The 27,207-nt window shown below is 37.1% G+C and overlaps 1 protein-coding gene across 2 annotated transcripts; it reads left to right on the forward strand.

Moving 5' to 3' along the window:
- Positions 1-2,817: 2,817 nt before the first annotated feature.
- Positions 2,818-25,720, forward strand: LOC135783776 (adhesion G protein-coupled receptor E3-like). Of its 2 annotated transcripts, XM_065294492.2 has the most exons (13): positions 2,818-3,019; positions 4,471-4,782; positions 6,289-6,362; positions 6,445-6,619; positions 6,768-6,887; positions 7,496-7,677; positions 19,377-19,541; positions 19,701-19,910; positions 20,016-20,248; positions 23,964-24,030; positions 24,112-24,203; positions 24,379-24,541; positions 24,679-25,720. In XM_065294492.2, the coding sequence occupies exons 1-13, from the start codon at positions 2,941-2,943 to the stop codon at positions 24,766-24,768; spliced, it is 1,962 nt and encodes a 653-aa protein (XP_065150564.1). In that variant the 5' UTR covers positions 2,818-2,940; the 3' UTR covers positions 24,769-25,720. The 2 variants fall into 2 exon arrangements, with proteins under 2 accessions (XP_065150564.1, XP_073669667.1); XM_073813566.1 differs by lacking the exons at positions 2,818-3,019; positions 6,289-6,362 and having other exon boundaries at positions 4,665-4,782.
- The last annotated feature ends 1,487 nt before the right edge of the window (positions 25,721-27,207 follow it).

The raw sequence follows: 27,207 nt of genomic DNA on the forward strand, positions 1-27,207 counted from the left end.
TGATGGCAACCATCCTTTATGGAGTGCCGGGTGTCCAAAATTATCTGGACGATCTAATTGTGTACGGTGCCACTGCTGATGAGCATGACAAGACGCTTCATACGGTCCTACTAAAACTGAAAGAGGCTGGACTGGTTCTGAATAATGAAAAGTGTCACTTCAGAAAGACCACATTGCGCTTTCTGGGCCATGTCATTACCGCTGATGGCATTTTGCCCGACCAAGAGCACATTGACGCAATACTTAAAGCTCCCTCACCAAGTGATGCTGTTGCTTTACAATCTTTTCTGGGCCTTGTCTCCTGGTACTCAAAGTTTATTCCGAATTTTGCAACAGTTGTGGCTCCTCTGCGTGAATGTGTCAAAGACAAAGAGACTTTCACATGGTCTGAAGCTGCACAAGCAAGCTTTGATGATGTTAAGCAGCTCTTAGTGTCTAGCTCTGCCTGACCCCTCCCTGCGTTCAGTAATCTCGACTGATGCCTGTGATTATGGACTAGGTGCTGTGTTTGCCCAGATTCAACCTGATGGTACAGAGAAACCGGTGGCTTTTGCTTCACGTACACTAACTTTGACGGAGTGCAAATACTCAATCGTGGAAAAAGAGGCATTTGCCTGTGTTTGGGCAACAGAAAAATGGTGGAGTGATACACCCAAAAGTGATAATTAAACAGTGGGATTTTGCTGTATTCATCTACTACATTTAATATTTTCCTTTCTTCTTCATTACTTTCTCCAGGAAAAAGAATCATCAAAATCAAAAATTAGAAACAGGTGTGGAGGAGGGGAATTGCGTTTAAATGTGCATGCTCGATAGAATGTATTGGATAATTTATCTTAAATTGCTTCAGTTTTGTGAACTTTATATTTTAACATTTAAACAACAATTAGCAATTAGCAAAGTAAACTCAACATTTTAGTTAAAAACAAGTAAACATACTAGCATTTTTAACATAAGGTATACTATTTGATTTTACAGTGCACATTTTTGCTTGCACCTACAAAGTGTCAATTTTAACATGCTAAAATAAATTATCTGTGGGTTATTTTGAGATAAAACTGTACATATGCACTATGTGAACACCAAAGACTTATTTAACATCTTAAGTATTGTGAAATGTCCCCTCTAACATTTATTTATATATATTTGTGAATCGGAAAACTGAATATTTTGTGGGGTTTTATATAGAAAGAGCTTTAATTGAACATAAATAAAATGTGCAAATGGTATATATATGAGTAACATTTTCAGCATGGTTAAATGCTAAAACTAGTTGTTCAGATAGAAAAAGCTTAAAAAAACTTTAAACTTTAAAATGACACCAAGACCATGATCTATGGGTTCAAGAATAACAAAATACTGGCCATTTGAAACTACTGTAGAAAGTTATCACTTTATTTTGTCCCATTGTTTTCCATTTTGCGGGTGGTAAAACTACTTTGCGTGTCGTTCAAATTCATTGAAATCTCGTTCACTTGTAGTTTAGCAATCAAACTAAATGTCAATTACAATTTCAAGAATGTTTTACCCTGCACATCGCCTGAGAAAATCCGAAATTGCGTCGAGGGGAACCAAATTGACAGCCGCGGCAGCGGAGATTATCACGTACAGTACCTACAAAAGGCTATTGGATAAAGCTTTGGGTCTGACCTGCAGTAATATCATTCTGGCTTGGTGGGATGTCAGGCAGCGAGTCCTCTGATTCTGACCTTGTTCTTTTACTACTCAGAGTCTAAAACAAGGAGGGCATATTAAGTGTTCATTGTACACTAGTCAACATTTGAAGTGGATCAAAACCTTTCCTAAAAGTTGTCTTAAAACCAATACCCAGTACCCGTTCTTGTCTTAGGACAAGTTTGATGAATGTTTTTGATCCACTTCAAATGTTGACTACTATATTTTAATTTAACCGAGCAGCTATGGTTGCGCGTTTCCCACACAAACACACACCTCCTCAGACCTGACTGACAGCAGCAAAAGCGGTGCATGCGCTTTTAACTTGTAAACTCAAGGGTGTATGGGTAATGTAGTCTCTGCTCTCGGTGGGACGAATTAGGAAGCGTACATTCAGCGCAGCCAAAGGATTAAATTAAACAGATGTGCAAATGAGCGTTCCGGTACGCCAAAAGCACGTTCTGGGCGCACGGAGAGGTGGTGGTAAGCTCAAGAGCTATATTAAGAAGTGGCGGTACTGAGTACCGGCGCGTTCCGGCCCACTTAAAGCACTGGTACACATTAAAAACCCATACTGGGCCCTGGTATATAACATGTGGGCTGGGGCCCACATAAGCCCCACTCAAATTCAATATCAAATTCATGTGGGCAAATTAAGGTGGTGCCATAGTGGACAAACCCATATTGGGCCCACATGGGCGCCACCTTGCAATGTTGGCTGGGCAATACCACAGTCATTTGCTCGAACAACTTGATGGAAACGCACCTAATTCACAATTGATTGTTTTTCTTTTTATTTGCAAATTTAAAACTATATATATGCTTCCCGTTTGTATGAAAAACCAGCTACTGTGTTAGAAAAACAACTACCTTTATACATAATAGCATGGCATATTGTACAACCATTTGTTTGTGAAATGTACTTTTGAAAGTATGTAACAAATAAATACTGATGCCAAATGTCACCATCAATGTTTAGTTTCGGTTCCAAACTATTTATTTCTGCTGTCATCTTTGCAATTTTATCTTTGTGCTCATCTGTTCCTTGCTGACACACTGATGAGTGTTTATATCACACTGATCTCAGATCAGACTGCTCATTTCAGATCTAATTCTTAACCATTGCATCAGGAAGAACGAACACTGACTTCAAATGTGTAAAAAAAAGTTGTGTCTACACAGAAGAAAAAGGAAGTTTTGCAAGTGATTACTTTTATGCGGTTTCTGTGAGTAAAAAAACACAGTTCAATCTAACATGAATTACTGATGAACTGGTCTTGCTGGAAGATTTACGCATCAAAAATGAAGTTCGTCTATGCTGTGAGCATCTGGATTTGTCTGTCAGGTCAGTTTTGTGTGTATTTATGTCTCAGTAGTGATGGTACAAAGCAGAAATTGGAAAGTTAAAATTTCAGTGTTAAACAGTTTTGAGTATAATTTAAAACCTAAAGAGTAAATGAAACATATTTAGAGTAAATTGATGTTCAGAGTTGAAGGTAATTGATCAAGTTAATCATGCCAGTTTTAACCCAACTCAGAGATGTAAATAGCACATTTTTGCTTTTATCTACACAGCAAAATTGCCTGTGTTAAATGTACACTGTATGGATATAAATAGGTCTGACAGTACTCATGTAAACACCAGCAGTGTACATTTAACACTGGTGGTTTTGCTGTTTATGATGTGGTAATTTTAACATGCTGTAATAAATTAGGTGTGTATTCAGAACTAAAACTTCATATGCACTCTGGATAAACCAAAGACCTATTTTTAAACTTAAAAATCTCATGATGTGACCCATTAACACTTTTGTGAGACAAAGAAACTCTGGCCTATAGTGTTAAAACTGTAACTGTGTTCATTTAACTCTGATAAGTGTGGAGCTATATAAAGTCTACAAAAAAGTGTTGAAATCAACTCTGTGAGAGATCATTTAACACTTGACTTTTTGCTGTGTATAAGTTTGGTTAACGTGAAGGCAGGTCGGCACAATATTATGAGGTACTGTAATAACTCATACAACTGTAATGCTGTTTAGACAAAACTAAACCATAATTTGCCTATAGGTTGTATTGTGTCAGATAAGTATTATAATGGATAGGAAACTTTCCAGGCAACGCTTGCCAAAAACATCATCATAGGTCCTGCTTGACTACTCTCAATATAAATGTACATTGCTTCTTGTCAAAACAATGAACAGCTGTATTTCTATAAAATAAACAAAACACATGATTTGACTTGCAATGCCTTATAACTAATATTTATCAAAAAAAAAAATCATTTCTTGTGTTAGTTACAAAATACCAATCATCCACAACCTCATTGAACCTCAAATCAAATGTACTTGTTGGGGTAAATTAACAAAGAAAACGTTTCAGTTTTAAAACAACCCAGCATAGGTTGAATTACAGCTCAGTGGGTTGGGTTGTCCCTTTTTGACCCAATGCTCAATGACCCAATTTTTTAGAGTGTATAGTATGTTGCCTTCTTTCTCCTGTGTCTGTGTGACACCTCAAAATTGCAATGTGATGATATGAAAAGAAAATGTCTCTTTACACATTGCACACAAAGTTTTCATACTGAATGCTTATAAATGTAGCATTTAAAAATAATGAAAACAGACAACAATGAAAGGGCTGTGTAACTGATGTTATCATAAACCAGTACCATAAAAAACTTCAAAGATTCTCCTTCATCTAAAAAAATCAAACTTCATTAAAAATAAAGAAAAGCATTAAGAAAGACATCATACTGTGTGCATTAGAGTTAATATATTGCTTTATTTAATACATCAGGGTTTGGACATTCAGCGGCTGATGAGATTATCATAAAGAATCGTGAAGGAGATCAAGTCACAATTACCTGTACTCATCTTTGGGCTTCAGATAACAAGAAGTATTTCTGCAGAGATCCATGTAATGATGAAGATATTCTAGTATCATCTGATTGGTCACCTAACAGGAGATTTAGACTGAAGGATTTTGGGACAGGGACGTTCACAGTGACCATCACTGATCTACAGGAGTCAGACTCTGGGATTTACTGGTGTGGAGTGAACAGATTGGTTCAAGACACATATCATAAGGTCAATCTGAGAGTTTATAAAGGTAAAAATAAAAATATTTGGTGTAAATCTTCTAAACTGTCAAATACACTGTTTCATATATTTATGACTATCGCACACACAAAAGCAGACAAAAACACAATCACACCTCAGAAAATTCCAACACCAGAGACAAAATCTGAATCTTAAACCTCCACGAGTAGATCATTTACTCCCACACCTGATGACATCATTTAACCTTTAGATGGAGATGGGCTTTTGATGTCTGTATGAGTAATATTACATGTTTTTCATGCACCCTTTGCTGATGTCATTTCCTTTGTCATTTAAAGGTCATAATCTAACATTAATTCATAGTCTGGATTCACAGTGGCCAATCAGTTTTCAGCACTTTAGTAAACTTTATCATAATTTTTTTACATGTTATGTACATTTGATTAGATTTGCATGTCTTTCCAGTTAAAATAAAAAAGTTCTAAGAACTTTCCTCAAAAAGTTCCCAACGTTCCCAAAAACGTCTTCGAAAAAACCTTTCAACCAATCAGCATGTTCTGAGGGCAGAAAAATATGATTGGTTCACAAAAATGAACAATCAAAGTGCTTACTGGTTTAAGCCCTCAACGTAGCCTTCAAGGCAGCTTCTGCAGTGAAGCAGTTTGAGCTCACCAATGGTCAGGTGAGTAGCGCAGATATGGTAAGATAGGAATGAGACTGTTTTTGAATTCAGCTCGAAATGTATCGAGCATTTAAGTGATGTGGTTCTTTGTTTTCACGTGTCCGTGGCACGGCTTTCTTTTTCGTGCCAGTTTCACGTATTGGTTATTCAATTGTTTTTCCTATTTTCTAACCATTGTTGCTTGGGATTGGGGTTAGAACAACTTTCTGTTACATAAAATGACATCCTCACCCTAACCCAACTCTAACCCCAAGCAAAAACAGTTTAAATTTCTGACAGCTAAATGTACATACCAATGTTTAAACGACATTCTAACCCAAACCCACCCTTATCCTCGTGCGAAAACAGTTTAAAAATCTGATGAAAACCACAAATCTAACCCCAATCCCAAGCAACAAAGGTTTGAAAAAAGGAAACAAAATTGAGTAACTAATACGCGAAACTGGCACAAAAAAGAAAGTCGTGCCACAGACACATGTAAACGCAGAAAAACGTCACTTAAATGCTCGAAACGTTTCGAGTTGTATTCAAAAACAGTCTCTTTCCTATCTTACCATGTCTGCTCTAATCACCTGACCAACGGTGAGCTCAAACTGCTTCACTGCAGAAGCTGCCTTGAAGGCTACGTTGAGGGCTTAAACCAGTAACGAGCACTTTGATTGGTCATTTTTGTGAACCAATCATATTTTTTCTGCCCTCAGAACATAATGATTGGTTGAAAGGTTTTTTCGAAGCACCTCCCTTGTTGACCCAGGGACACATCGAACTCTGCAAAATCAGGTCGTACATGTTGGCACCTTCATTTTAAGTATTCATTATGGTGATCAGTGTTTGTTTTAGTTGGACTCTTGACGTTTGACGTTTTGTCGCCAGTTTTTCCACAGAAAACTTCATATATACAGAATCTCTTTGACCAGCTAGAGAAAATTACAGTTCTCGATTTAACGGTAAATCTATCAAAGACAAATTATCAAATTAAATATATGTTGATTTATTTGAGTTTGGCTATTTTCTTATATGCTGAATTAGAATGTTACCATGGACATGGACAAGGTTTTCAGCACTTCAGAGAAGATAAACACATCATCAGTTGACCCAAAGAAACTAGCATCAGATGTGTTAAAAGTCAGTGAGAAGCTCGTGTCAACGTTGGTGAAGCCAACAAACACCTATGACAATGTCAGTTTCACTCGTGCAGCTGTGGGTAAAGGAGACACAACCATCACTAAAATATCATTTAATGTAATAATATAACTATAGATGTAAAATATATACAATGTAACTGAAGTCATGCTCATGATGTTCTGGATGACATAAAATTAGTGTTTATTTATTTGTTTATTTTAAATCAGAGGCGCAAGTGTTTGTGGTTGGACCACAGGCCAACCTTGATAAAATCCCTCAGCTCAACACATCAAATGCTTCTATAGACATTGATCTTATTGGGATCGCCAGGAACAAATTGAATTCAGGTATGCAATAATATTGTTGTGATTTAAAGAATTTCAACACAGCCAATAATTATTGTCAGAGAGCAGATATACATGGTTTCAAAAAATCAACCTCATCATTTACCCAGCCTAGGTGCATGTGACTTTTTGTGGTAATAAATAGGAGTGCACCTATTCATCCTGCCACCAAGGTGGCCCCCACCCGAATCTGGACTTTGGCCATTATTTCTCCATCTTCCGTTACTTTCTGTCTTTTGTATATAAGCCATGCCCTTTCCATCCCTGTCTTCCATCTGCAATTTGAAATTCAACTTAGTATGTCCCAAATCATAGTATGTTAAAATGAGTATCCATAAAGTTCCCAGATGGTTAACTGTTTTAGGTAAATTTGGAAGTGTAGATCATGGACACCCAAACAGCATTTCTTATCTTCTGCAAGCTATTTTTACACCCATCAGCAGAAACATAATTCAGCACCTCTTGTATGTGTGGTGATACTGATTTATGTAGTAGGGTGGGGGTGCCTATCTATCATGTATTTCACTTTGTTAAATCTGTTCACCGTACACCTGCGACTCACTTTGTATTAAAATGTCAATGAAATTGGACTGTACTTGAATCTTTTGCAGGATTAGCTGCTGTGGCTTTTATGAGCTACAACACAATGGTGGACCTATTGAAACCAGACTTCTTTAACACATCAGATAACACAGTTAAAACCATGATGTCCACTGTCATCTCAGCTACTCTTCCTAAAACCATCAACACAACCCTCACCAAACCAGTCAACTTCACCCTCAAACACATCAAAGTGAGTTCCTCTTATTGACTTATTCGCATGCAATGTAATGTAATATGAAGAGGAATTTCAAACATCTCCAGTTACTCTGCAGAGTTTCCCGCAGAAAATGTGTAAGTTAAGGTGGTAGGGTTGGGCGAGTGGGCGGGGCAGAGGGCGTGGCAATCAAAGGCTTATGCGTCATGATGAAAATTAAAATATTTTTATTTAAAACACTCAAATAAAACTTAATTTATTAGTTTAATGAACTGAAATGTGCTGCGGGAAACCCTGCTCTGGGCTTGGCATATAACTTTACACAAAATCTGTTAGAGATGATGATCTGAGGGGTATTGCACAAAAGCAAGATACGGTATTAAGCTGGGATTTTCCAGTTATCCTGGCTGAATTTAGCCCTGACTTGGTTGCATGAAGGAAGGCTAAATTAATCTAGATGAAGTTACTATGGATATTTACTCTTTGCAGCTAGCCTGCTCCAGAGCAGGCTAACAACCAGGCTAAGATTAAAGTGATTAATTCAATTCAAAGAATTGTATTAATCCCAGGGGGAAATTGCTTTAATGTTACAATTATAGAAAGAAAGAAATGAAAGAAAAAAGAAAGAAAAACATAATTATATGCCCATCATTGATTTAAAAATTAATAGAAAAGAAATGTAAAAAAAATCAATAAACACATAAAAAAGGTAATTTACTTCAACAATGAATTGTCCTAGCACTTACAAAGAGGAGTTATACAGCCTAATGGCCACAGGTATAAAGGATCTTCTATGGCCCTGTCCCAAATGGCGCACTTCATGTGGACTTTCGGTCTCGTGGAATTAAATTGCGCGTTCTCGCTTAGTCTACGAGTCCGTAGGGTGTCCCATCTGTCATTTTTACGCTTTGAAGTGTGCTCATCAGCGCCTCCTTTGCCCCCTTGATGCGGTCTTCAGCGAAGCCCGCACTGCAGCAGGCTTCGCGCACTTTGCCAACCCAGAAGTCCTTGCGAAAGGGCAATCGAACCAATCAGACGACGGAAGGGAGGAGTTCACACTGACGGGCAACTTCTCTACCTATTTTCCGGTGTGATGCTCGAGTCTGTCCCAAAATACGACTCCGGTGCACCCACGTGGACTCGCATCAAGGGTCCCTAAAGTCTGGACTACGTGATGTCATCAAAGTGTGGACTCTGAGGAGGACCACAAGTCCGAAGTGTGCCATTTGGGACAGGGCCCAAAACGCTCAGTAAAACACTTAGCAGTTATCAGTCTCTGACTAAATGTAACTTCTCTGGTCGGCTAGCATCCTATGTAGTGGGTGAAAGGGATCGTGCCATTCGTAGATAGGAGTTTTCCTTACTCAAACATGTTCTGAGGGCAGAAAGAATGTGATTGGTTCACAAAAACGACCAATCAAAATGCTCGTTACTGGTTTAAGCCCTCGGCGGAGCCTCCAAGGCAGCTTCTGCAGTGAAGCAGTTCGAGCTCACCGTCGGTCAGATGAGTAGCGCAGATATGGTAAGATAGGAACGAGACTGTTTTTGAATTCAGCTCGAAACGTTTCGAGCATTTAAGTGACGAGTTTTCACGTGTATGTGGCACGACTTTCTTTTTCGTGCTAGTTTCACATATTAGTTATTCAATTTTTTTTCCTTTTTTCAAACCATTGTCGCTTGGGATTGGTGTTAGATTTGTGGTTTTCGGCACATTTTTACTGTTTTCGCACGAGGATAAAGTTGGGTTTGGGTTAGAATGGCATTGTTTATACATTTATTTGTCAGAAATTTAAATTGTTCTTGCTTGGAGTTGGGGTTAGAGTTGGGTTAGGGTGAGGATGTCACTTTATGTAACAGAAAGTTGTTCTAACCCCAATCCCAAGCAACAATGGTAAGAATATAGGAAAAACAATTGAATAACTAATATGTGAAACTGGCACGAAAAAGAAAGTCGTGCCACGGACATGTGAAAACGCGTCACTTAAATGCTCGAAACGTTTCGAGCTGAATTCAAAAACAGTCTCGTTCCTATCTTACCATATCTGCGCTACTCATCTGACCGACGGTGAGCTCGAACTGCTTCACTGCAGAAGCTGCCTTGGAGGCTCCGCCGAGGGCTTAAACCAGTAACGAGCATTTTGATTGGTCGTTTTGTGAACCAATCACATTCTTTCTGCCCTCAGAACATGTTTGAGTAAGGAAAACTCCTACGTGCGGATTGCACAGAGTTGAATTTAGTTTTGACAGTATTCTTCTTTCAGCCACAACATGAACAGAGTCCAGCTCCATACCATGTACAGAGCCAGAACCTCTTATTAACTTGTCCAGTTTATTTCTGTCCACCACCTTCATACCAATTCCCCAACAGACCACTGCATAAAAAATGATGCTAAACACCACAGACTCATAAAACATCCACAGCATGGTATAGAAGACTATACCATTTCAGATTAATCGGCTAGATCCTCTGTCAATCCTACTAGATATTCATGTGTTTTAGTCACTTCGTGGTCCTGCATTAAAATACTAGATATACTGTAATTTATTTACTGTTATTTTAGTGTTATTATTAAGACTGCTGTCAGGGGTTTGATGAATATATTTATTAATGCAGTTGTTGAGATAAGAAATGGCTGATGAAGTTAAAAGGCTTCAATTAAGTTTCAATTAAGTACATATGTAGACTAGCATTAAGGCATGAGAAATATCTGACACAGAGGTATAGATTCTCAGGTAAAGAAATGTCAGTCTAGCACTGAAATCACTTCTTCAAGATTGCAAGTAACATAAACAGATTACTCCATAAAGTGTTAGGGCAGTCACAGTAGAACAGGCATTCTTTTGTTTTACAGCTTTCCCTGTTGTCATTGGATGCAGTGGACTGCAACCACCCCTGTGGCAGATATACAAGACTTTTTTAATGTTAAAATTGTGATGGATTGTCCAAATTATTATGCACATGCTATTTTTTTTAATAAAGTCAATAAGTTTACAAATTGTATTTTAATCTCAATAGTTATATGACAGTGTGCATGTTATTCTATTTAAATACACAATTTGACATATTTAAAATGTCAAAAGATACTTTAATACTTAAAAAAATATGCAAATTATGCTTTTCCAAATTATTATGCAAAATGCACTTTATCAAAATTTAGTGTGTTAAAATAATCCACAAAACAGATATCTGTCAAATGTGCTGCATGGACAGATAATGAAAAAAAAAAACATTGTAAATCAAATAATTTATTAAGTTACATAATAATATATGAGCATATTTTTGACAGTACAGGACTTTAACTCTCCCATTTATTAAACTTGTAAGTCTATATTTTCTGTCTTTATTTCACTTGAAGATGCATCCCAGAGTTGATGTTTGAATATGAATTATAGTGCTGTCCACCTCACAGATGGACAGCACCAGAGGCGATTCTAGGGTTAGAGCTTTAGGGGTGCTGAGCACCCAATAAGCTCCGCTGCCACCACCCACTCTTTTTTCCTAGAGAAACCAATAATATGTCTATTGTAAAATAACTATAATTTTAACATTGGTTCAACTAACTCCAAAATCCAGATTTTTTTGGAGACCTTTCAGGCATGAAAACGGGTCAGGGGTGAAAAAGATGAGAAGAATATTACCCCTCTAGGGTCTGGGAGCATGCTCTCCCTTAGAATTTTTTTAAAATTACACATTTTAAAGCATCAATCTGATGAGTTTTGAGATGCATTTTTTTGCCAACCTTTTTATTTCTAATTAATGGTGAGCTAGCACGTTTTTGCCATTAATGCCATATTAAAGTCTCAGGACAAAAGGTGGGCTACAGCAGCAGTGTGTATGGTTTTATGTGAATATACAGTGTATCGTTTTAAGCTTTTGTCAAAATGACAAATCTCCTAATTTATAACTTTTATGCCTACAATATATGGTAGGTTTATTAATAGTTTGGTAATTTGCAGCTTTTCTTTTAACAGTCCTTTAATTGAACCATTACCTTTACTATATGTCTAAAAGAAAACTCCTGCACTAAGGGTTAAAAGCGTTATCCCCTTCATATTAATCTACATGTGACAAACTAAAAAAAAAATTATTGTCTAGTTTGATAGTCAGACAGTTAGTGATTTCACATATAACTTACCGGTATACACAGTGATATGTAGTTTGTTTTCACTGACGACTGACCAGAAAAGACGCACGTGACATCATGTTTACATGACTCCCGATTGTTAAAATAAGTCTCAAATTAACGATAAATCATACAATAAACTTTAACAACGGAGACACACGTATGCAACTACACTGAGACGCACAAAACTGCATGCGTCTTGCGGAAGAACATTGTAACCGGCGCTACTTTTCTCCGTTTAAGTCTATGGACAAGTCACACAGGTACTGTGCTACTCCGCAGCGCGCGGGTACCCGCCGGACTAAAATAATCCGAAAATAAACACTTATTATACGTGTACCATGGTGATTCAGTATAAGACAAAAACACGGCTTGAAAGATTGATTCGTGATGTACTCGCTCATTATAAACATAACGTAAACATTTTGTAAGATTTGAACAAAAAAGTTGCATCACAAGCTGATTCTCACTCTGCATGTGTTTCGCGCTCGGGCTATAAGCGATGCAGGTACAGATAAGTAGAAGAAGAGGGTGACACCATTTGCTAAGCGGGGAGGTTTTCATTTTCTACCTTAACATAAACATTTTAAACCACAAACTAAGGAGTATGTTTTGGACATTATTTAACCTTGTCAAAGACGAACGAACATTTTAGAATAAATAAATTTCTTGCTCCAAGTTTAAGGGGTGCTGAGCACCCCTAAAAATGGGCTAGCCTCGCCCATGGACAGCACTATAATGATGCTTCATAGACTCCTGAGACTAAGGTCAGAGGATAGTATTCATACTGTACCTTAATTTTTTTCTTATTTCATGCCCATATTAAAATAGTCAGTGTTGCTTTTTTGCAGCATGCTATAGTGTATTGTCCTGCATGAAAGTAAATTAATTTCAGAAGACACGATTCATGAAGGTCACAGTTCCACCAAATATAAATCGTTATAGGAAATAAATAGCTTTTTTAAGATAATGCACACTTTTTTGCATCAAATACTGTAGATACACATATTAGTAGTTAAGTGTTTGCAGTTTCATGATGAATTTTTATGAGTTTTATCCATTTTTGCATCAGTGATTCTGTGACCGATCCTGTGGTCTGTCTAAGAATTCCATGAATGTGCACTTATCCAAGCTCAAGTCCCCCCTCAAGGGACTTACCATCTTACTTCCCAATATTCCAGTCCAAACCAGCCTTGTTTGAAGATGATGGCTATTCACCAACAATCCAGAATATACTATTTAGTGTACTATGGCATATCGATGAATAAAACTGTTTGAAAACTTCATGAAGGTCACAGTAAATGTAGTAATTTTGGAAGCTTTAGTTTGGGGGTGGGGTTGAAATCCACTTTTATGCACTGAAGGATCCCATATTGAGGGCTTCTTGGTATTACAGAGACACCAGCATGTTTGCTGCTTATGAGGTGGCATTTTTATTGTTGCCTTTTCCTAATATTTTCTTTAAAAAATTCTTCATATGGTCAAATCCTGTACATAAATCTTATAATAATTCAATGATTTTGGTTTAGTTCCACCAAATATAAATCGTTATAGGAAATAAATAGCTTTTTTAAGATAATGCACACTTTTTTGCATCAAATACTGTAGATACACATATTAGTAGTTAAGTGTTTGCAGTTTCATGATGAATTTTTATGAGTTTTATCCATTTTTGCATCAGTGATTCTGTGACCGATCCTGTGGTCTGTCTAAGAATTCCATGAATGTGCACTTATCCAAGCTAGCTACACCTGGCTTGACATAGCTGCCCGTTCTCATCCTGACTTAGCAATCGTGCAACAGACTTAGCCAGGATGGGCTGATTAAACTAGGTCAAGCTGGGCCTTTTCTGTTATCCTGGCTTTCTTAATTCTACTTTTGTGCAATACCCCCCCTGGGGTTCAGTTTATGTGAATTAGTATGTTTGCAAGTATCACACTTATTATTGTTTATAACATCCCTGCAAGTAAGCCTACGATGGCCCTGTATGGGCATAGCCTAAGGCAGGTGTGGGCAACTCCTGGGGGGTATTGCACAAAAGTAGAATTAAGAAAGCCAGTATAACAGAAAAGGCCCAGCTTGACCTAGTTTAATCAGCCCATCCTAGCTTATTCTGTTGCACGATTGCTAAGCCAGGATGAGAACGTGCAGCTATGTCAAGCCAGGTGTAGCTAGCTAGGATAAGTGCACGTTCACGGCATTCCTAAACAGACCACGGGATCGATCACAGAATCACTGATGTAAAAATTGATAAAACTCATAAAAATTCATCATGAAACTGCAAACACTTAACTACTACTATGTGTATCTACAGTATTTGTTGCAAAAAAGTGTGCATTATCTTTAAAAAAGCAATTTATTCCCTATAACAATTTATATTTGGTGAAACTAAACAGAAATCATTCAATTATTATAGGATTTTTGTACAGGATTTGAGCATATGAAGAATTGTTAAAAAAAAAAAAAAATAGGAAAAGGCAACAATAAAAAGGCCACCTGCTAAAAAACAAACATGCTGGGGTCTCTGTGATACCAAGAAGCCCTCAACCCTACCCCCAAACTAAAGCTTCCAAAAATGCTACATTTGCTGTGAGGTTCATGAAGTTTTCAAACAGTTTTATTAATTGACATGCCATAATACACTGAATATTATATTCTGGATTGTTGGTGAATAGCCACCATGTTCAAACAAGGCTGGTTTGGACTGGAATACTGGGAAGTAAGAGGGTAGGTCCCTTGAAGGGGCCAAAAGGACATATATAGAGTACCTTAAAGATGGGAAAAAAGGAATCATGTCTTCTGAAATTAATTTACTTTAATGCATGATAATACACTATTGCATGCTGCAAAAAAGCAACACTGACTATTTTATTATATGGGCATGAAATAAGAAAAAATGAAGGTACAGTATGAATACTATCCTCTGACCTCTCTATGGAGCATCAATATATGAAAGATCTGTGAGGTGGACAGCACTATAATTCATATTCAAACATAAACTCTGGGATGCAATACTAGCATCTTCAAGTGAAATAAAGACAGAAACTATAGACTTACAAGGTTAATTAATGGGAGAGTTAAAGTTATGTCAAAAATATGCTCATATATTAATATGTAACCTAAATATTTACCATGTTTTTTTAATTATGTGTTCATGCAGCACATTTGACAGATATCTGTTTTGTGGATCATTTTAACACACTGAATTTTGATAAAGTGCATTTTGGATAATAATTTGGAAAAGCATAATTTGCATATTATTTTAAGTAATAAAGTATCTTTTGACATTTTAAATATGTCAAATTATGTATTTAAATAGAATAACATGCACAATGTCATATAACTATTGAGATTAAAATACAATTTGTAAACTTACTAACTTTATAAAAAAAATAGCATGTGCATAATAATTTGGACCATCCATCACAATTTTAACATGAAAGAAGTCTTGTATATCTGGCACAGGGGTGGGTGCAGTCCACTGCATCCAATGACAATAGGGAAAGCTGTAACACAAAATAATGCCTGTTCTACTGTGACTGCCCTAATGTAACACTTTATGGACTAATCTGTTCATGTTACTTGCAATCTTGTAGAAGTGATTTCAGTGCTAGACTGACATTTCTTCACCTGAGAATCTGTACCTCTCAGTCAGATATTTCTCATGCCTTAATGCTAGTCTACATAATGTACTTAATTGAAACCGCCTTTCAACTGCATCTGCCATTTCTTATCTCAACAACTGCATTAATAAATATATTCATCAAACCCCTGACAGCAGTCTTCTTAATAACACTAAAATAACAGTACGCATACTTAGATAAATTACAGTATATCTAGTATTTTAATGCAGGACCACGAAGTGACTAAAACACATGAATATCTAGTAGTATTGACAGCGGAACAAGCCGATTAATCTGAAATGGTATCTGCTATACCATGCTGTGGATGGTTTATGAGTCTGTGGTGTCTAGCATCAATTTTTATGCAGTGGTCTGTTGGGGAATTAGTATGAAGGTGGCGGACAGAAATAAACTGGACAAATTCATTAGAGGCGCTGGCTCTGTACTTGGTATGGAGCTGGACTCTGTTCTGTTGTGGCTGAGAAAAGAATACTGTCAAAACTATATTCAATTCTGAGCAATCCCTTTCACCCACTACATAGGGTGCTGGCCGAACAGAGAAGTACATTTAGTCAGAGACTGATCACTGCTAAGTGTTCTACTGAGCGTTTTAGCAGATCCTTTATACCTGTGGTCATTAGGCTGTTTAACTCCACTTTGTAAGTGCTGGGACAATTCACTATTGAAGTAAATTACCTTTTTTTATATGGGAAAAGTTATAGTTTTTTTTTATTTCTTATCTATTAATTTTTAAAACATTGATGGGCAATTATGTTTTTATTTCTTTTTTCTTTAATTTCTTTCTTTTTTATAATTGTAACATTAAAGCACCTTCCCCCTGGGATTAATAAAGTTCTTTGAATTAAATTAATCACTAGGATTAATCTTAGCCTGGTTGTTAGCCTGCTCTGGAGCAGGCTAGCTGCAAAGAGTAAATCTCCATAGTAACTTCATCTAGATTAATTTAGCCTCCCTTCATGCAACCGAGTCAGGGCTAAATTCAGCCAGGATAACTGGAAAATCCCATCTTAATCCCTTATCTTGCTTTTGTGCAATACCCCTCAGGTCCTGAGGGCCACAGCCCTGCAGAGTTTGGCTCCAACCCTAATCAAACACAGCTGAAAAATTTAATTGAAGTCTTCAGGACTGTTTGGAAATGACATTCAGGTGTGTTCGATTAAGGTTGAAGCTAAACTCTGCAGGACTGTGGCCCTCGATGCCCACCCCTGGCCTAAGGGCCCCGCGCAGCTTTGCTAATTGGCAAAATGTTGGCCCCTTAGTGCTGACCCTGCATGGGCAGCCCTCACTTAGCCCCAAGGATGCCCTCACACAGAAAAATCCCCAAAGTTAAATGAACACTGCTGGGTGTATATATTGTCCCAATCTTGCAGAGTGTTAAAAAGTAACACTGAAGCAGAATGAAAAGCTCAGTTATCCTCTTTCTCACCATCTCTGTCTGAAACCTAAAATTGCATTTTTACATCTTACTCATAAGCTGTGTCCCAATTCAAGTGCTGCAACCTTATGAGCATTCGACCTTAAAAGGTGAGCACTCTGTCTTTCAAGGTGGAAGCCTCAGAAGTTCGCGAAGAGAACTGAAATGAGACGGTCTAACCTTCGGAGGACCCATAATGAGCGTCACCTGCTGCACGCGCCCACCTGCACGTTTCTGACTTATTAAAATAAATATGACATCAGAAAAATCATTAATTTATTTTAGAAATATGACACGTTGATGTATATTAAACTATTCAACAGTATACCAAATTAATCAACCTTATAAATATACGCAACATAAAAAGAATATTATTAACACAAAACATAACTTATAATACTAAAACAGTGACAAGAAAAAATGTTTTCTGATAAATACACTTTTGTTTAATAAAGATTTTAATTGTTTATTTTAGAATATCCACCCATTATATGCAGCCGTTGCAGACGCGCAATGACTCTTGGGATATCCTCGGCTGTTAAGGATCCATTCGTTCTATCCTTAACAGCGCGGAGAAATGAGGACGCATTTTGAGGCTTCATTCTAAGCATCCTTTGAATTGGGACGGCCTTACTGGCCTTAAGTCGCGCTGCTGTGACGCAATCGGTCTTAAAATACGTCCTTAGAAGGTCGCAGCCCTTGAATTGGGAAACAGCTATAGAGTCATTTTCTTACTTTAGGTTGAGATTTTGTTTCATTTAAAGTCACCATTATTGTGATCAGTGTTTGAATTAGTTGAACTTGACTCTTGACTCTTGCATTGTTTAGTCTTTTGACTGCTATAACTTTATGTGTTTGACATGTTTGTTATGGCAGAGTGCAATCCTTTGGTGGTGTTTAGTACTGTAAATAAAGTCTAAACATCATCATATTTAGAACTCAAATATTAATTTAGTGTTTGAACTTTTATCAGAAGCATCTTTCTCTGACAATAATGTAATACTATCTTATGAGATCCAGGAGAGGTTTGTCATTCTGAAGAATTTTGAAACACTGACAATTAAAATTAAGCAGTGTATAATGTAGACACACAAACATCAAGAATCAGAGTATGAATCACAACAATGTTGACAATAAAATGAAAAGCCTTATGCTGCAATGCATGCTGGTTATCAACAAATTACATATCTCATCCAGGACTCCCAAAATGCACTGCGGCATGAATAAATAATGAAAAATGTTTGTGTGTCTAATTTACAAAATTGAGTTTTTTTATGTGCACAAGTTTTCCAAAATCCTTCAAAAGGTCGAGATGCTATGAGAGTTCTGTAGTATTTTATTATTAACAGAAAATAATACTTCAAATGAGTATTTAATAAATACTCAAAACAAAATTCACACACTATTTAATTTTTTTTACATATGATAATGTTTCATATTATGTACAAACTACAACCAAAGAGATATTGTCTTCACAAACATGTTTTAAACACACAAAGTTATGGCAGTCAAAAAGACTAAACAAGTTAAGAGTCAAGAGACAAGATCAACTAAAACAAACACTTATCACAATAATGGTGAATTTAAATTAAACAAAATCTAAACCTGAAGAAAATAACTCTACAAGTAAGATGTAAAATGCAATTTTAGGTTTCAGACAGAGATGGTGAGAAAGAGGATAACAGAGTTTTTAATTCTGCTTCAGTGTTACTTTTTAACACTCTGTAAGATTGTGACAATATATACATCCAGCAGTGTTTATTTAACTCTGGGGATTTTTCGGTATGAGGACTAAGGCCTGGGAGCTAAGTGAGAACTGTCCATGCAGGGCCAGCACTAAGGGGCCAACATTTTGCCAGTGAGCAACCTGCGCGTGGCCCTTGGGATAGCCCTTAGTGGGCCCATAAAGGGCCATTGTAGGCTTGCTTCCAGGGATGAGGCTGTTGAATTCTGATTGGTTGAGAAATGTTCCACGGGTGTGCATTATTTTTCAATAACCCCACACCTTACCTGTCAAATGTTTTAAAAATAACAACCAGAGAAATTTCTGTGGTAACCATGGTATAAGTGGAATAATTAATGCGGTGTAAAGGCACTCCGCTTCACATCATGCTGCATTACCACCTTGGGTGTGCATTATTTTTGAACAATCTAACGGCCCTTCGTCCATTATTCCTTACATAATCCAAGTCTTAAAGTTGCTTGAGTCAAAGCAGACTCTTCAGATAACTCCAGACAGAGTTTTGATGTAAAATAAAGCAATGCAGCAAACATCATATCTACAAATTATGCAACTGTACCACAATTGAAAAGTGTGTCAAGTAGTTTGGTTTTATTTAGTCCAGTGTTAATGTATATTTCAGTTCCATGTGATGTTTCCAAGGTTGTTGGGTAAAATGTTTGCACTAGGTTGCTGCTGCACTGTGAGGGGGAACAAGACGCTGCATCCTCCTGAAACTTCATCTGCTGTTGTTTGTGCACAGATTTTGTGATATCTTTTATGTTAACATTGGAGTCATGCCTGACACACATGTACTTTTCTTCACTGTAAAGGAGATAAACGACAGTGGTAATCTTTCCTGTGTGTACTGGAACATCAGTGAGTGGATTGTAGATGGTTGTTCTGTTGTAAAGACCAACAGCAACTTCACTGTGTGTTCATGTCTTCATCTGTCAACATTCGCTCTTATCATGCAAACCAGCAGCAGATCATCAGAGGTAAGACAACTTGACACAGATGTGACTTAAATAAGTAAGAAAACGTTTAAGGTAGACTTAAACCCTATCAAGAATTACAAGCACTCCATAGACTTCTAACTCAAATGCAGATGTGACAGCAGTAGATTTAACACATTGTATCATGACATATTTTCTAAGGTTAAAAGTCAGCCGATGGACTCGATGAATGTGGTGTTTGTTATCGTGGGTCTGGTGTTTACTAGTTTGGCTCTGTTGACTTTTGCTTTCTGTCGATGGAAACCTGGAGTGAACAATGTAGCTCGAATCAACCTCTGCATCAGTCTGCTGTCTGCTCATCTTCTGTTCTTACTCACACAACGCTTCCTGACTTTCATAAAACCTCACAAGGTGAAAACTTTTGATTACAGAATACCAACATCTTTAGTTTGACTAGTTAGTAAGAAATTAGTGTAAAACAGAAAATCCCTTTTATTGTTTAAACTCTGTCTTCAGGAGTTGTGTGCTGTGATATCAGGAGCTCTTCACTTCTTCTTTCTCTCCTGCTTTATGTGGATGTTCATTGAAGCTGTGCTGCTCTTCATCTGTGTGAAAAACCTACCACAGATCAGCTCCAGACAGAGGGCGATACTTCACAAGGGATTCTTGATTGTGATTGGTTATGCAATTGATTTTGTTATAGTAGGCGTGTCTGCTGGACTGGTTCCTGAAGGCTACGGCAGTGAAAAGTATGTATAAAGAGGATCGTTCAGTTGATTGGATTCAATAAATTACATCTTAAAGGGGTCATAACCTGCATTTTTCTATTATTTTATGTTCCCAGAGGTACTTATCATTACTTAAAGAGCACCCATTACGTTGCTAAAAACAATGCCATTTTGTTTATTTGTGTAATACAATGTGTACAGCAAACACGCGAGTTAAAATTTTTTAACAAAAATTGTGATGCGTTGAACACCCTGTTCTGATGATGCAAGAGGTGCAACTACAGTAGCTGAGAAGGCCATTCTTTGTGTTCTTTTTTTAAATATGTGACCAGTCACGGAAAGTAGGGACACAACATTCTGGGGCATTTTGAGTTATTCATAGATTCTGAAAGTGCAGTTTCTAAGCTTTCTAACGATGTGTAACACATGGAAATCTGATAAGATTTGGAGAAGTTGTGGCCATTTGAATGTAACACATTCAAGAAGGAGAATGCTGAGAAATTTGAGAAAGAAAAAAGTTAACACTTTCCCTGTTCCCTGGCTGGAGAGACAATAGGGCTCATTTACATCTCATTTAGCTAAGACATACCCCCTGTAAAGCCGTTTTGAGATAGGCTACAGATGTTCTAGCATCATATGTAGTATTTAATTACAGAAGTCCGAATGAACAACATGCAAAAATAAACAGGACTTTTACCTTTGTGGGGATCACAAGTCGAATCCAGTCTGTTTCAGATGTGTGAATCATCCAATGATTTTTGTCCACAAATGCGTATAATCCGTGAAATATAGTCTATTAGTACATCAGATTTCGCATGAACTTCTGGTAATACAATATAATATAAAATTTGAGGACTATTTACATCGTAACATGTAAGGGTATATCAGATTACAGTCCGGTATTTGCGTTCCGTTAAACACATGAACCCGCCTTCAAATTTTGTATTTAAAATAGGGTCTCTGTGTAACTTATGAGTTTGACTTCATGCTGCGCTGCAAGACGTCTCGCGGTACTTTGACGTCATCCGACTGCGGCGCCCCATAAAGTCAGTGACGCGGCTGACGTACGATGCGGCTGACTGTTATTTGTTCCGCCCCAGCTTCTTTTATATTTCTTTTGTTTTGTGCGCCCGAGCTTCATTTACAGTCTGGGGAGACGCACGCTATAAGTTTGAAAAAAATAAATAAAACTAAGCAAACATGTCTGAGGAACAGGGCAGCGCGTCACTACAAGTCACGTGACTTCACGCTCCAGCCGGAAAAGAAGACAATGCTGAATAAAGTCGTAATTCTTGCTATTTTTGGACCAACCTGTATTGTCGATGCTTCACCACAATCTCACTGACCCACTGATGTCACATGGACTACTTTGATGATGTTTTTATTACCTTTCTGGGCATGGAAACCGTACATAGATTTTCAATGGAGGAAACAGAAAGCTCTCGGACTAAATCTAAAGTTAAAACATCTTAAACTGTGTACTGAAGATGAACTGAGGTCTTCCGAGTTTAGAACGACATACGGGTAAGTCATTAATGATATTATTTTCAGTTTTGGGCGAACTATCCTTATTCAGTAGTCACGCTGTTCCCTGTGGGGGCGGAGGCAAAAACACAAGCTTATACAGTATGTAAATATACACACAGACAATGACGCCCCCCGCTGCACGCTAGAATCTCTGGAAAAACAAGCCTATTTCAACCGCAAAATGTACCATTTTAAATATACATAAACTGCTATCTCAAACATGAAGAGGCTTCTTCGTGATCTCAACTAACAGATTCGGCAATAAAACGAAAATCACAAATTTTGAAAAAAAAAAAAACTTTGATTCTCATTTTCTCGAAACTTGTGCTGCCGACTTGTGCCCCTGGTTTCCGTGACGGGTCACATATTATTGGAGCTTGATGAAATCAGTATGTGTTTAATACTGTAAAATATGTCCAACATTACAATCACAGCACTTGCTGTCCAGAATGAAAGAGAACTTTCAAACTTAGACCCATTGTGTAAGCTGTCCTATACCATGTGGTTTATTTACATGTTGCTCAAACCCTGTTGCACACCGATGCACTCCAGGAAACATGTCACAGAAACCATAGCAAAATGTTACACACCGTTTTGAGCTTGAACGTGCCTGTGGTGTTGTCTTGGTCTTGGACAGGATACATGAAAATTAACCTTCATTGTGACTTCATACATACAGCAATTTTACATTTGTTTCATTTCTGGAAAACGATTATATAAATGTTTTCATTATTGATTAGGAGGATGTTTAAGAAATTTGCACAGTGTATTAATGATGCCAGATCTTAAATGTCAGAAGATCAAAGGAAATTTGATTCCTCAGCTCATTTAACTTAAAGCAACACTAAAAAGGTTTTTTTTACCTTAAAATAATGTTTCCAAAAAAGTTTCAGTCGTTCATCCACTCGAAACAGGGTGAACGGCACTTTCACATTCGCTTTGCAGCCCTCTGTCGGCCAAAACCGCACTAAAGAAGTTTCCAACCGACGGGTCGCGGTACTGTAGTTTGAGTAAAAACTACAAAACTTGCTTTACGGCAGACCTACAATCCAATCAGAGCCAGCTTTGCTGCAGTAGGCTAAATTATTTACGACAGTGGTAATGGACAATTCCGCTTCCAACCAGTAAATTATTCACCTAAAATAGTATTTCTGAATATCTTATTTATTCTTTCTCTGCCAATGTCGAGTATTTCCGGCAATCCGCATTACCATTATTATTCACCAGGTGGCACTCTTCAGTTTTTTGTTGTTGTTTGAAAGCAGATGTTCTGTTATTTCATTTGATATATTGTATGTTTATATATTTAAAGAAGAACCTTTTTAGGAAGGCATTAAACTTATGTGAAAATCTTGAAAAATGCCTGTTCTAGCTTGCAATATTTTTTAAAAATGCTGGTGGGGAAAGAGTTAAAGAGCACCAAATATCTGATTCATGATTTTACATTTCCTTTGGTGTGTATTAGTACACGTTAAAGATATGAAAAAGGTACAAATCCCAAATAAACGATCACACGAGTTATCGTTTCAATGTATACCTCTTTTCTTGTACTACAACAAACATACTTTACTTTTTATGTGTGTTTAAATTTTTTACTTTTTCGGCCTGTTGACGTGGACACGACGGTCATTATCATAATTTCGCCTGCATCTGACATACAGCCTGTGTCATATTTAAATAATTTTTCTACTGATTAAACCATAAGAGCAGCGCTTTTTGTTTGTCCTTTTTACGATCACAAATGCAGACATGGTTTAGTATCCTTACCAATCTGTTAAGGCCTACTCAAGCCATGCTGGCAAATTTGATCGATCAATTTGGTCATCTGCATTTTCTAGAACAGATTCAGCTCGTATTGATAAAATATAAAGACGATATTAACTCCTGTCAGCATTGCATTATGAGCTAATGTCCAAAACATGGTAAGGAGCATCACAGAATTCTGGCTGAAATCAGAGGTATTAAAGACAATCACAACGTCTGGCCAATCAAAGGACACTGCGCTTTTCAGAATATGAGCTTTGTAACAAATCAGAGCTTTTGAGGAAGGCAGGGATTAATGGAGCAACAATAATGTATGATATGTTGAAAATAATGTGTATTTTTAACCATAAACCACACAAACACATTGTATTATACCAAATACACAAAACAAAGTTGTTTTTAGCAATGTAATAGCTGATGTTTAAGTTTTTTTTTCTGTAAACAGATGCTGGATTAAACAGGAGAAAGGCTTCATCTGGAGTTTTCTGGGACCTGTTTGCTTCATTCTTGCAGTAAGTTTTAGTTTCAGACCAGTTGAAGTTCAAACCACTGGAAAAGAAAGTGATTGTTTCTTTACTGTGTTTTTTCTGCAGATAAACACAATTATCTTCATCAGTATCTTCATCAGTCTGAGCTTAACTCTCAAAAACCTCAACCTTGACGTTTCACACATGAGACAAACCAAGTAACAAACACCCTGAGTTTAAAGTGGTCATGTCATTATAATTTATTTCAGAGTGCTTGATTTATTTTCACATGGTGTGACTCTCAAAACTCTCTCTCTCTGTTTCTCTCTCTCTCTCTCTCTCTCTCTCTCTCTCTCTCTCTCTCTCTCTCTCTCTCTCTCTCTCTCTCTCCAGGATTACGGTTTTTAAAACTCTAGCCCAGTTTGTGATTTTTGGTTGTCCCTGGACTCTGGGTTTATTCATTAATAACAGTAAGATGATCGAGATTCTCTTTCTGACCCTGAACTCACAGCAAGGGACCTTCATCTTCCTGGTCTACTGTGTTCTCAATAATGAGGTTAATTTTCCCATACTCATTGTGTACCACAGCCATAAAAACATAATGTTATTTGTCTCTTTTGTATGAATGTGAACCATTAAACTTTTTGTCAAGGTTTTCCTGTAATGGCTTTTCTCATCTTATCTCTCGTTTAGGTTAGAGAGCAGTATGTGAAGTGGATGAGAGCTGTCTTTCTCGGGCTCAAACCAAAGACCTTATTAGATACCCCCATCCAAAAAAACTAAGGCCCAGATAAATCATGTTAAGAAAATTGTAATGTGTGTGTGTGTTTTATTTTCAGAGGGCAAACATACTGTGCATATAATCACATTAATTTGTGTTGTTTTTCATATTTTATTTACACATTAATCATTTTTATATCTCTTTTATAAACTCCTTTATTATGTGGCATGGTACCATAATGTAATTAATTTTCCATTAACTATGCATGGTTTATTTAGCAAAATTATTCTGTATTTTGTCAGTTTTTTAATTCTTCTAGATAGCTTAAGGACCTGTTATTGCATTGCTTGACCAGATGCACACTGTGATTTAGTAGAACCATAGGTGAACGAATAGTATTTCCGAAAACTCTGTATATGTAAAAGGGTAGACGAGAATTACCCTGATTTTGGACTATTTCTCATGAGATTCAACGGGCATGTGTACCTAAGTAGCATTCAAAACCGCCTATTTACCTACAATATAGTAGGAGAAAAGTATGCGAACACAGTAATATGTCCAAATCCACAGTATTCATAAAATCAGTAGGCGAGTAAATCCCTGGATGCCCTACTGAGTCCGCCCAGATTCTGAAGCAAGCATTGATGACCAATTATCTATCCTAGCTTTCCCAGGATGCCACGGGAAAGCAAAGCAATCGTCATTTTGACCGGACACCAGCCAAATGGGTGATTCGGATACACAGGGCTCTTCTTCAGCACCCTGACTTCACGCATAGACCCAGGATAACCCACAAAGTGCTCAGCTGATTAAGCAAAATAATGCTGCAGAATTGAGCTGTGTTGAGATGGCAGTAAATACCGGCATGTGATAGTTTGTCCGAAAAATTAATTTGTACCAAAATTGAATAAAGTTTTGTTTCATATGGTATTCACTTCTATATGTTTTCATGGATTGTGATGGTCTTATTTATTCTTTTTTAATTCATGTTTCCTGTTGTTTAAAGTAAATAAAAGAGCATAATTGTTTAAAATGTATTAATTCACATGGTCTGCATTTGTCTAGTTTGTGCTCAAGCATAGCTCTCATCTGACAATACATATTGAATTACAATCTGCTTGTTTTACTCATTTTTGTCCACTTAAAGATAATGTGTAATATAATATTGTGCATAACTTTTAGGGAGGGCTAGCAATCTTATTCTGGAGTATGATATCTTAGAGAGATCATAATTATTAATAATTTTTCTCAGTATAATTTTTCTCCAAAGGCGAGATCTTTAAGCAAGCTGCTGACTTCTCATTTGTCCAGACATTTCAACCATTGCAAACACTGACAGAGACCATAAAAAGTAGAGTTGTCAAGTTATTGATGTAATCAGGTGTTAGTGCACCTGTCTCTTATACGTTTTCATGCCTGTTATTAGGTTTGTTCGAGTTCATGCAACGCTGCAAGAACCAACAAGCAGATGACATTAAAGTACAGCAATAGCAATTCCAGAAATCATACGGAGAAGTCTGATTTTGAGTCGCTCTCGCGATATTGTGATGTCATCCTCCTGTCGATTCTTGTGGTTCCGCATGAACTCGAACAAGTTTAATAGTTTACATGATAACGTCAACATGAATGTTGTCCATACTCACATGAAAATACGTACTGTCTAAAGGGCCGGGTATACTTTTTTTAGCGCGCGTTAAGTAGGTACTCAGTAAGTATGTGATTCCGGACGCTGCCGAACACTATTTCCTAGAGGGACCATTATCTGTATTACCCGCCGATGAAGACGGTTGCTGTGTTATGTAGGCCTATGTAAGTAAGTCAGAGCAGTTGCATTTTGATTCTGACGTTTATATTGATCGTGGTGTTTCGCTTGATCGGTTCTCGTCTGCAATTTGACACAATGTATCTGCTCCGTCATCATATCATGCTAGTACATGTTAACGGTCACAAACATGTTTAGTATGTAATTATTAATATAAGCGCCTTTTACTCGCCCCAATATTGTATTATTGTTGACCATATTGTCACTTTAAATACAAACAGATCTGTTAAATATATTTGCGTTTTATATGTATATTTACTGATTACAATATTATTGGTGCTATTAAATTCTATCACATAATCCCTGCGGAAAAAACAGCATAGACCAGCATAATTCCAATGCTTGTCTGGTACTGGTTTAGCTGGTGGTCACCACCAAAACACAACATATGCTGGTCTTGCTGGTATGCTGTTTTTTCAGCAGGGATGTTAATGTAAATATGAGAATGCTGATTGCTTTTGTGGCATTTTTGTTAAAACTAATTACATTTCCTAATTAAACTAAGGCCTAGTCCTGGCTTAAGCTCATCTCTGTCTAGGAAACCACCCCAAAATGTAGTAAGGTTTCCTACAACTTGAACATCAACTTGATCACTTTGACATATACTGTATGACTTTTATTTGATTGAATAAAATAGTTAATATAACATCTTACAATGTTGATACTTCTTTTAGCTTCT

Source organism: Paramisgurnus dabryanus, chromosome 2 (assembly GCF_030506205.2).
Source record: "Paramisgurnus dabryanus chromosome 2, PD_genome_1.1, whole genome shotgun sequence".
Classification (NCBI taxonomy): domain Eukaryota; kingdom Metazoa; phylum Chordata; class Actinopteri; order Cypriniformes; family Cobitidae; genus Paramisgurnus; species Paramisgurnus dabryanus.